The 11,144-nt window shown below is 41.2% G+C and overlaps 1 protein-coding gene across 2 annotated transcripts; it reads right to left on the bottom strand.

The window, feature by feature from the left end:
* Positions 1-6,486: 6,486 nt before the first annotated feature.
* On the bottom strand, positions 6,487-11,144 carry TSPAN6 (tetraspanin 6). Of its 2 annotated transcripts, none has more exons than XM_004022504.5 (8): positions 11,037-11,144; positions 9,947-10,135; positions 9,608-9,682; positions 8,987-9,085; positions 8,588-8,722; positions 8,226-8,309; positions 7,395-7,500; positions 6,487-6,710 (listed from the first exon to the last, which is right to left on the bottom strand). In XM_004022504.5, the coding sequence occupies exons 1-7, from the start codon at positions 11,121-11,123 to the stop codon at positions 7,432-7,434; spliced, it is 738 nt and encodes a 245-aa protein (XP_004022553.1). In that variant the 5' UTR covers positions 11,124-11,144; the 3' UTR covers positions 6,487-6,710; positions 7,395-7,431. The 2 variants fall into 2 exon arrangements, with proteins under 2 accessions (XP_004022553.1, XP_011963113.1); XM_012107723.4 differs by having other exon boundaries at positions 10,094-10,135.

Raw genomic sequence — 11,144 nt, 5'->3', positions numbered from 1 at the left:
GAGTCATTAGAAAAATACAAATTAAAACCACAGTGAAATGCCACTTTGTGCTCACTAGAATGAGTGTAAGACAGACAATAGCACATGTTGGTGAAAATATGGAGAAACAGGAACAGTCATTGGATGTTGATGAGACTATAATATGCAACAGCCACTTTGGAAACAGTTTGCAGTTCATCAAAATGTTAGACATAAAATCACCATACAACCCAGCAATTCCACTTCCAGGTAGAATTCAAGAGAAATAGAAACATATGTCCACACAGAGACTTCCATGGAAATGTTCCCAGCAGCGTTATTCATAATTGCCGAAAAGTAGAAGCAATCTAAATGTCCAGCAACTGGCAAATGGATAGACAAATATGGTATATCCATACAATGAAATGTGCATGCATGCTCAGTTGCTTCAGTCGTGTCTGATTATTTGTGACCTTATGGACTGTAGCCCACCAGGCTCCTCAGTCTGTGGGATTCTCCAGGCAAGAGTACTGAAGCGGGTTGTCATGTCCTCCTCCAGGGGATCTTCCCAACCCAGGGATCGAACCCATGTCTCTTGAGTCACCTGCATTGGCCGGCAGAGTCTTTACCTCTGCACCACCTGGGAAGCCTTTAGGAATCATTTCATTCTCATAACAGCCCTATGCAGTAAGTAATATTATTTATCCCTTTTTTTATAAATTAGGAAACGGAGGCACAGAGACATTAAGTGACTTGCCGAAGAGCACGCAGCCAGTAATTAGTATAGTTGGGGATCCAAGCCATCAGTCTGGCTCCACAATCTGTGGTCTTAACCATGGCTTCCATTTGTTGGAGAGAAATGAAATAATATAAGATATACTTGTACACGGCAGGCAATATATGGAAGGAATCAGAAGGAACTTTTATCAGTAATTCCCTCTGGGAAATGGAAATGAGGGTGGGCAGAAAAGGGAGACAACTTTATTACTTTATACCACTTTAAACTCTGACTTTTTATACATTTTATAATTCATGTACAGTATTCAGTTTGTGGATAAGAAACATCTATTTTTAAATCAAAACACTGGTTATTTTTGTCAGATTTTTACATTTTTCTTTTTCACTAAACTTTTTGATATTTTCTGAATTCTTCCGGGTATATCTCCAAGCCAAGTTCTTGAATAATTACCATGACATGCTTTCTGATAGGTTTCCTTCTGCCAGTATCAGAGGCCAGGATGGGGTGAAGGCTAAGAAGGGTCGGCGTGGGGGCTGAGAAAGACCATGAAGAAGGGCCTGTGTTGCTTGCACCCCTGCTTGGGTCAGACTGTGACTGGGCTAGATTCAAGGCTGCAGAGAGCTGTGGTGAGCAGCTCTGAACTCCCTAGATGCCCTGAGGCACACCATGGGGGCTGTGACTCTTGGAAGTTGTTGTAGTCCAGCAGGGGGATAGATTATCTGTGTGCATGTGCAAACCAGCCCATCAGTCCATTTAGAGAAAGCACAGTTTGGATTTCTGCCTGCAGAATAAGACTGATTCTGGCTCCAGCATGTGTGTGACTGTGTATCAGAGGTTTGGGTTTTGGAGGTGGGGCAGGGGGTGCAGGGGGGTTCCATTTAATGTTTAAAGATAGTCAAAAAAGAATGTTATGAAAGCAGCTAAATGTTGTTAAGTATCTTTACTAATGTAGGAAATATTAGTTTATGAACTTTAGGAAGCCTTTGCCCGAGTAATGAGAGGCTTAAAAGAAAATGGGATGGGTTAATGTTTAGATTGCAGTTAACTCTTCATAGTCATTTCTTTGGTTCAATAATGTAGAGGCAGGGAGTAACAATAGATGCACTTGTTTTTAATATGTACTTATTGTATGCTAACGCTCTACAAGAGCGTATTGTGAGAAAATAGGATACTCATTTTCATGAAATCTTTTTAAAGATTACATATTCAGTAAAAACTGATCAAAAGATATTTAGAGGAGAATTGTGTTTTTCTTACTCCTGTTCTCTGGCCATGGACCAGCACCACATAAGCCACAAAGCCTTTTTGTTATTACCATGCAGTAAAAATCACTGAAAGAAACATGGGCTTCAGAGTCTGATAGATTTAAGTTCAAATCCTAGACCTGCCACTCACAAGCTGTGTGACCTTGCACAAGTCATTTAACCTAATTTTCAGCTTTTCTGTGTTTTTTTTTTTTTTTATGAAAAAATGGGGATAGTTCTAACTCCCTGCACAGGGTAGTTGATCGAAGCACCTTCCACATGTCGGGCAATTAGTAAGTTCGCAGTAAACATTAATTCTCTTACCTTTGCCGGGGAAGGAGAAAGAAGAAACTGAGTAGGGAAAAAAGTTCTTTGCAAAGGGTCTAACCTTTGTTTAGTCCAACTAGATTGTGTCTGACTCTTCTGCGATCCCATGGATTCTAGCCCCCCAGGCGCCTCTGTCCATGGGATTTCCCAGGCAAGAATACTGGAGTGGGTTGCCATTTCCTTCTCCAGGGGAATCTTCCCAACCCAGGGATAGAACCCACGTCTCCTGAATTGGCAGGTGGATTCTCTACCACTGAGGCACCAAGACCTTGATGCTGGGAAAGATTGAAGGCAAAATAAGAAGGTGGCAGAGAATGAGACATTTAGAGTGCATCACCTACTCCAAGGACATGAGTTTAAGCAAACTTCAAGTGATAGTGGCGGACAGAGGAGCCTGGTGTGCTGCAGTCCATGGGGTTGCAAAGAGTCCAACTGAACAACAGTTAGGGACTGAACAACATCTTCTCTTTGATGCCATTTTCCTGCTAAGGAAGGTCATGACATGCATTTGGAGTGAAAATGTATGGATGCCATCCCTCATCTCTCAAAATCTACTGTACCCACGATGTGTTACCCTGTGTCCAAACTTTTCCAGTGATGATTCTGAGTAGTTGTATTAACTACTTAGACACTGTGTACACTTATTCGTGGATTGTTTATATTCAGGGATGTACCATGCCAGTTTGATTTGCTTTGAGGATATTGCTATTGGGATTGTCTTTCCCCAGCAATGGTGGTGAAAAAATTGTTGGAAGAGAGAAATCTTTACAAGTCACTACTTTAATTTTTTAATAAAAACTTTGAGGTCATGGTAATGAGAGCACCACCAGATCAAGTATGACAGTCTTACCCAAATAACTCATGTTCATCTGATGAATGCATGTAGCAGAGCCAATGATATGCTCTGGGAGCAATTGGACCGTCTTCCTTGCTTCCCATAAACTGTTATTCCTGGTGAAGGAACCAGTTCAGTCAACATCAAATGTGCCTACTACCCATGAGTGTTCAGAGTGCTACAGTGTGGGGTGCTGGGGACAGAGAGGGAAACAAGCAAGTCACAATTAGCAACACACAACTGAAGCCTCATCTACATTCAGTTCCTCCAAGGTTAGCATAACCTAAGAGCAGAAAGCCAAATGCAAGCCTCAGGCAGGCAGCCACACTTGAAAAGTAGGAGAAAATTAAAACAGTAAAGTAAATGAGAAAGAGCAGGAAAAGGGAAGAAAAGCAGGATATTACAAGGTCAAAACAAAAACCAAGAATCTTCGGTGGCATCGCATGTAGCAAGGACTTCAAAAGAGAAGCAGCAAAAAGTGATTTCACAGGAAGTTAGCAGAGAGGTTTCCGAGGTTAAGTGGTTTCTGACTGGGCAGGGGGTTTCTATTAGATAAACAGTGGCTTATATGGAATGAGATATTTAGATCAACGACTTATTTAACAGAACATTAAGAAACCATTATAATTAGATTGGCTCCTTCATTCATTTCATTAACATTTGCAGTGCTCTTACAAGTGCCCAAGTCTACTAAGCTCCATAGGATAGGGATACATAATAGAAAAGTCATAATTAAACCATAATGGTTTTTCTTTCACAAGAAATCTGAAGTTTTAGACCCATGACTTAAAAAGTCTCATTTCCCCCAAACTGTTTCAGTTTATGTATTCTTTTCTGATATATTAGACTTCTGTTTTCCTTTTTAAATTAAAAAAGTTTGGTTGCCCACGTCACAGGTAAAGGTGTCAACCTTGAAGGGCAGCAAATTTTAAAAATAACAAATCTCAATGCATCTTATGTATGCTGTGAGGAATAGTAGTTACAGCTTGTGTTAGACTTTTTCCTACAAACAAAAGCCTATACAGAACAGTCCAAAAAAATCAAAGTTTTCTCAACTTCACACACACAAAAATGTATACATTGCTTAGCTTCTAGTAATTTAATCACTTTGGCTGGCCAGCATCACTGTTAAAGTACCAACTTGGATTCTGACAGAAGGTTAAAAGCACAGTCTCAAAGAATCCTGTGTGAGCTAAGGAGAAACAGAAATGGCATTTATACCTTGTATTAGGGACTTACTTTCTATAAAAGTTTGATGCCTACAACATAAACCAAACCCCTCACGGGAATAGGCCAAAGCTGCCACGCTTTCCACACTTTCAGAAAGGTGTGCTTCTCAAAGTGGAGTTCAGAGCTGCCTTGCAGCGGGCAACCTGGTGCCTGGAAGTGAGACAACCCGCAGGACACCTCTGGCGCATTGCAAAGGTGGAGGTGGACTTGATAGTCCGTGTACAGATGCACCTCAGCTCGAAGGGACTTTTAACTGGCCATCCAAAATAAACAAACACACCGGCCCACCTTCAGGGCAAGGCAGGCTGTTTTTTCTACTTTTCACATGTGCTTTGTTCTTTTCTTTTTTTTTAGTAATGAGAAAAAACGTCTATAAAATACTAAAGAAAACTTCAAAAGGTTCTCCTAGGCCACCCTAGTGGAAAAAATAGCTATTTGAAAATTGCTCCAATTATCCTTTAAGGAAGCTTGATTATCCTTTAAATCCTTCTTTAGCATCACTGATTTCAATAACTGAGTCACTACATTTGGAAAGCCACTATTTTTTTTTCAATTGTGTTTTCCCTATACCTTATGTCAAGTCTCCCATCGAATGTTTTAATGGAGAATACCCTTTTTCTGCAGTAACTCCAAGTACTTTCAAATAGGTACTGCCAAATTCATTATTAACTTTAGTAGTTTTTATCCACTTTCCTTGTACTGTGATTGACTCCTTACCATTAAATTTGGGCTTCCCTTGTAGCTCAGTCGGTAAAGATCTGCCTGCAGTGTAGGAGACCCGGGTTCAATCCCTGGGTTGGGAAGATCCCCTGGAGAAGGAAATGGCAACCCAACTCTAGTATCCTTGCCTGGAAAATCTCATGGACAGAGGAGCCTGGTGGGCTGCAGTCCATGGGGTTGCAAAGAGCTGGGTACGCCTGAGCAACTAACACTTACTTACCATCAAATTCAAGGACTGTGAACGTGTGGCAGTCAGAGATGAGCTTGCTTCTTCTAATGGATAAAGAGGGTTGTCCTGGTGGCTCAGATGGTAAAGAATCTGCTTGCAATACAAGACACCTGAGTTCGATCCCTGGGTCAGGAAGATTCACTGGAGAAAGCAATGGCAACCCACTCCAGTATTCTTGCCTGGAGAATTCCATGGACGGAGGAGCCTCGAAGGCTAGAGTCAGGAGAATCAGAGTCGAACACAGCTGAGCAACTAACACACACACAGTGAATAAAGAAACTCAAAACCAAAGAAAGAATTCCCCCATTCCAACTCCAACTTCAATGATTAATTTCATTACCCAGAAGATACAGGTTATTTCTCTCCCCATCCAACTTCTTAAACTATACAATAAAAATGTCTAATCTCTAGGAGAATGATAAGCATTATACTCTTTTATAGCAAGGAATGTGTTTCTTTCACAGAGAATAATTTTTGTAAATGGGGACTTTTTAAAAATGTGTCAAGATCTCAGGTTTACATTTCATATCCACAACTATATTCACCAAGTAGAAATGTGGGGCTTAGCTTTCGTAGTGGGAAACCACCATCCCAGATTTTCCAAAAGTTAAAACACAATGATTTTAGAGGAAAACACTATTCTGTAAAAGATTTATATTTATCAATCAAAGGCACAAAACTATTCTAAGTTAACCTTAGTATTGACAATTAAGTCATATGAACCTGGCAAGGAAATACCAGCTAAAGCTAATGAAGATCTATTGCTTTAAATTCCCAAAAAGAATACAGTAACTCTGGCACCAGTGATAATTAGAACCTTTCAAATAATAAGGGAAACATGTTACTGTAAATACCTTAATTCAGAGGCAGAGAAATGTAAAGTGTTAAGGTGTTGCAACCTGGTGTATCACGGAGCATGCGTAGTGCCTTTTAAAGTCTTGACTGCCTTAGAAGTCAGAGACCATTACCACCAATTGGCAACTCTGATGACGGGTGCTATCCAACTACTGGCTGTAATTAAATTACACAGTGTGACTAATGAAAACATTTTAATTTCTTGAAGCAAAGTATACAATCACACAAGATAACTCTGGCTGGGAAAAGGGCAAGTTTGGAAGGGGCAGTTTTCGATCTTACTACATGAACAGCAAACTCACTGTCTTTCAAAAGCCCCGTACCAAGACAAAAAAGTCCAGAGGAACAGTTTTGCTTCGTTTACAATTTATTAAGCTCTTCCAGTGTTTCAGAGTGATATGGAGATTTCAATGATATAACATGAATGGGACAAAAGGTGGACTTTGAACGTATCAAACTGTCTTGATCGAATCAGACTACTGATGTAATTTTTCAATCTATCTGTAACAAACGTAGGTCTTCCATCCAGGCAATCTTGTAATTCACAAAGTTGGGGATAGGGATGTTAATATCCTAAATTAAAGGAAAAATAGTTAAGTTCCTTGTAACCCAAACTTCAATATCTGTATTCATTTGCACACATTTTAATCTAGTCTGCTAATGAAGATCTCCACGTGTTCCCAGTGAGTGACTCATCAAATGTGAAGGGAACCCTAGGGATCAATTCAGCCAGCTATAGCTCTCACATTTTATCATTTAAATTCTGAAATTATTGAAACACATGTTTCTCCAAAATCTAGTTAAGCTAGATGAATTCATGGCTCTAGCAATAGTCCACCAGAAGACTGCAGTAAATGAGAACTGGGTAAAAGACCAGGGGAAAATGCTGGTATTGATCAAGAGCCAGAGTGTACTTGCCAGGGACCCTTACAAGTAAGGTCACTATTACGATTCTTCATTTCTCTTCATTAGGTCCAAATCCGTTAGAAAGGGGACCATGAAGGATCTTTAGGCTGACATGTAGGTAAACCCAGAGAGGCCCATCTGTCCTGTTACGGCCATGATATTTTTGCCAGACTAGTGCTTATGCATGGCTGTGCTGTGTCAAGTCACTTCAGTTGTGTCCCGCTGCTAACACAATACTGATAATATCTGAATGCACTGCTGGACATGATCTTCTTTGCAAACTCAGTCCTATCCATCACATGTATAGGCTGGAATAAACACTGACAGTGCTGAGGATCAAAATGAACATACCTTAAAGTTGGAGAGTAATAGGCCCGTGTTATGTTGGTTACACTATCTCATACTGGTTATTTGTAATGGCACGAGAAAGGCAGTAGGCTAGAAAGATTCCAATCAGCTGGAAATAAAATATAAGCAAAACTAAACATACACATACACACAAAGCTTAAAGACCTCAAGATACAGGTCCTTTCACTTCCAATTTGCTACTTATTTCCTTAAGTTTTTTCTATAACAAGCTTATATGTGATGTCTTAACTACAAATGTGATCTGGAATTTCACAACCCATCCCTGACATAAATCACTCTGGGAAAATCCTGAAGCCTGGGGAAACTTTTCTAATTCTCCCTCTCAGTTATCAGAGCAAAAAGGATATGGCTTAGAATAAGCATCTCGTCAAGTAAAATCTCCATCTATGAGGCAGTACTGTGATAATGAAAATGCTGTCCAGCATGGTGGCAACTAACCACATGTGGTTTTCAAGCACTTCAAATGGGAGCCTGAGGAGCTACAATTTTAATTTCATGGTTATAACTTTGGAAAGGTGGCTATTTTATTAGAGTACAGATTCAGAGAGACCCAAGAGGGTCTCACAGAACTCTGGAGCTGTGGAAGACAGCATGGTAAAACAGGAGCCAAGACAACCAAAAACTGGAATGGAAAGGGCAAAACCACTATGTTTCTACTGAAATGATCGACTGAGTTTTGTGAAAATGTGACTTCTCTAAAAAATCTCCTTGCTATACAGGACCCAGAGGCAAAAACTCAAAGCCTTTAAAGTGGAAATCTTGTAGCCTACACCTACAAGAGTGATGAAACATTTCCTAACTACAAGGACTTACTTGGAAGCAAGCGACTCCAAAAGAAATTCCAGCAATAACTCCCATTTCCGATTCTATAATGGTCATCACCATTATAAAACAACCCTAATGGAAGAGAAATTTTAAAAAATAAACAGTAAGTACAGTCCAAGCAATTAATACTTTGATCACATCTCTGCAAAAGATGATCTTTGTTCTTTTATTAAAATTGATTCTTTCATAACAAATCCTATCTCCTTTGAGGGACATGAGATTCACTTTTTGGATTATGCATTTAAGTGTCACTTAATCACACATCACAAATTTTCTGAGCTTCAGTTTTCTGCGCTATTACAGATTATGTGTATTGTGAGGGAAAATTAAATCCTTTTTTTACTCCTTACTTCATTGTTTACTTTATCTGCATCTCTCTGAGGAGAACAATCTTCAAGTTTACAGCAGCTTTCAGGAAATCCTTTTTCCAAGTAATAATTAGTATCCTTCCAATCTCTATAGTTGGTGACACCACAACAATGCAACTGGAAAAAATCCAACAGAAGCATTTAGAGTTCATCTTACAACTATGTAATCAAACAATTACACCAGCATCTAAGACTATACTCAGTGATCTCTATCCTATGACATTGGCATTAAAATTCATGAGATAAACATTTTGGAACTGCTCTGCCTTTCACTGCTATGGTGCAAGTGGACAACATATGATAGGCAGGGCCCTATCATCTTCTCTGAGGGAACAGGGAATGTGCTTCCCTCTTGAGAAGCCACCAGCTATGACCACTTACCATGCTCTGGATCTTGTCTACCGCATCACTTCTGTAATCTCCCGTAGCGTTATATTGCTTTACAGCTTTCTCATAATTATTCTTAAAGCTGTTCTTAATCTACAGCAAAGAAACACAAGGCTGGTAAACAAAGATTCTAGAATGTTCTTTTGATCTCCAGGTCAAATAAGAAATTGCAGCAACATATAATTAATATCCATGGTCCAATTCTATCTTCTAAGCAATATGGTTTTGCTAAGGGAACTCCTAAGCAAAACATTCCAGTAAAAGATGACAACTATGAGAAGTTCAAAGTACAATGGGGACCTATATTTATTCAAGTGGCAGCTTTGTACTGCTGTATCTCCCACCCTCACTATCATTTTGTTAAACACTCTCCTTGATGAGGCCTCAGTACTCACTGAATGATTGCCTAACCCCAGATTTAACAGAGTGGAATTCCAATTTCTAATTTGATTTTAAGGTTTTGATGACTGGAGAAGGTATCAATTTTGTGTTACCAGTTTTGTGCTAGTGAAAGCACTATGAAAGCTGTCTTTTAACTCTATTACTTAAATTTATCCAGTTTTATCTCTTAGAGGATAAATTTTCACATATTCAGGTTCCCAAAGGCAGGCTTACCTCATGTCTGAAAACAAATCCTACGATAGCAGCAACCAATTCAACCAAAAAAATGAGAGTCAGAAACATTGCATACTGTGGGATAAAAAGAAAGTCCAAGTCAGCATAAATAAGGTACATGACAGCTGCAAAGGGGGTCAGTGTTCAGCGCACTGTTCCTGAAAAGGGCAGGGAAAACACAACACAAGTGGGAATTGGCAGCTATGCTGTTGCTTGCTAAGGTTTCATAAGGAAGAGGAAAAATCAGAAAGGGGCCATGCCTAGTTCCAAGAAACAAAGCCTACAACATATAGGCCTTTTCAAAAACCAACAACCAATTTTAAGAAAACAAGGACTCACCAGTTTCAGCATCCATGCAGAAGCTCGGCAGGTAGCAAAACAGCCAAAGGTGCCCAAAAGAATAATGACAGTGCCAGTGCCAGTGAGCACAAAGGGGACATTGGTGGCCTTCTCATTTAAAAGGGAAAAATAATTCTCTAGGCTCACCTTGCCCCAAATGCCAACGGCAAGAAGGATAACACCAGTGATCTATGTGGGAAATCAGAGAATAGAGTTACACACTGTATACAGTAGCATCTTCAAACCACACACCACTAGATGTTTAAGAAACAATAGGTGTGAGAACTGACGTAGCACTCTGGCCACAGAAACTGTGGCTGGGATATGGCAGACAAGGGGGGACTGTACAGGGGGTTAGCAAGCGGAGCTGCACACAAGAACAGGTCTTGATAAACCCACACGCTGGATCGCTGTAGCCAGGACAAAACCAGGGGGCAGCTAGGCATCTTGACAAAATTCTTAAACTTGATCTGGTTTTGTTTTTGGTTTTTTTTTGCCCTAGGGCTCAAAACTTCCTTAACCCATTTCCTCCCGCCTTAGGAAGAAAACCTTCCCGCAGGTACGGGGAGAGGGAGTGTTTCTAAGCGTTCCACAAACAGATGTGCACAGCGTAGAAAAGAATGGTACACAAAGCAAGCCTAAGGATAGACTGGCGGGAGCGGAGCCATTATCATACTTACCTGCGAAATACTCCCCTCTTCTGAAGCAGTGAAAAGAAAGAGACTATTATGCAAGCGAGCCCTCCCCGGGCCCAGGCAAGCCTTGCGTCTCAGGGGACACTCTCTGCTTGCGTTGGGGGCGGGGGAGGGGGGTGTCACTCCATTCCAGGCGCCCCGCATAGAATTCGAACGCTAGGCACTTCTGGTCCTTGTTCAGCCTCTCGGCTGCCCAAGACCCCGACCCGAGCGGGCGAGATGCCCGAACCCGAGGTGGAGTCCCAGCGCCGAGGTCCCAGCAGCGGCCGCCCCCCCAACCGCTCTCGCGCCTCCCTTCCCACTTCGGATCCGAGCTCCCTGGGTTCAGGGTCACACACCCCCTCCCCGACTCCAGCCCGGGGTCCCCTCGCGTCCCCGGAGTCTCCGTCTCTCACCCAGAAGATGAATGTGTAGATCAACAGGACGCTCTTGAAACAAGTGATGACCGGTTTGGTCTGCAGCCTCCGAGAAGGGGACGCCATGACTCGCCCGAGACCCTGCCC

Source organism: Ovis aries, chromosome X (assembly GCF_016772045.2).
Source record: "Ovis aries strain OAR_USU_Benz2616 breed Rambouillet chromosome X, ARS-UI_Ramb_v3.0, whole genome shotgun sequence".
NCBI lineage: Eukaryota > Metazoa > Chordata > Mammalia > Artiodactyla > Bovidae > Ovis > Ovis aries.
Note: the sequence above shows the minus strand (reverse complement) of the source record. Positions and strands in the feature narration are given on the sequence as shown.

Excerpts from the sequence above, each read along its gene's own strand:
- TSPAN6 (XM_004022504.5), bottom strand. The coding sequence starts at position 11,123 with ATGGCGTCCCCTTCTCGGAGGCTGCAGACCAAACCGGTCATCACTTGT. Across the intron at positions 9,683-9,946 it reads CTGCATGGATGCTGAAACTG|TATGCAATGTTTCTGACTCT; the intron begins GTGAGTCCTTGT and ends TTTATCCCACAG. Across the intron at positions 7,501-8,225 it reads TTGGAGTCGCTTGCTTCCAA|CTGATTGGAATCTTTCTAGC; the intron begins GTAAGTCCTTGT and ends TTTTATTTCCAG.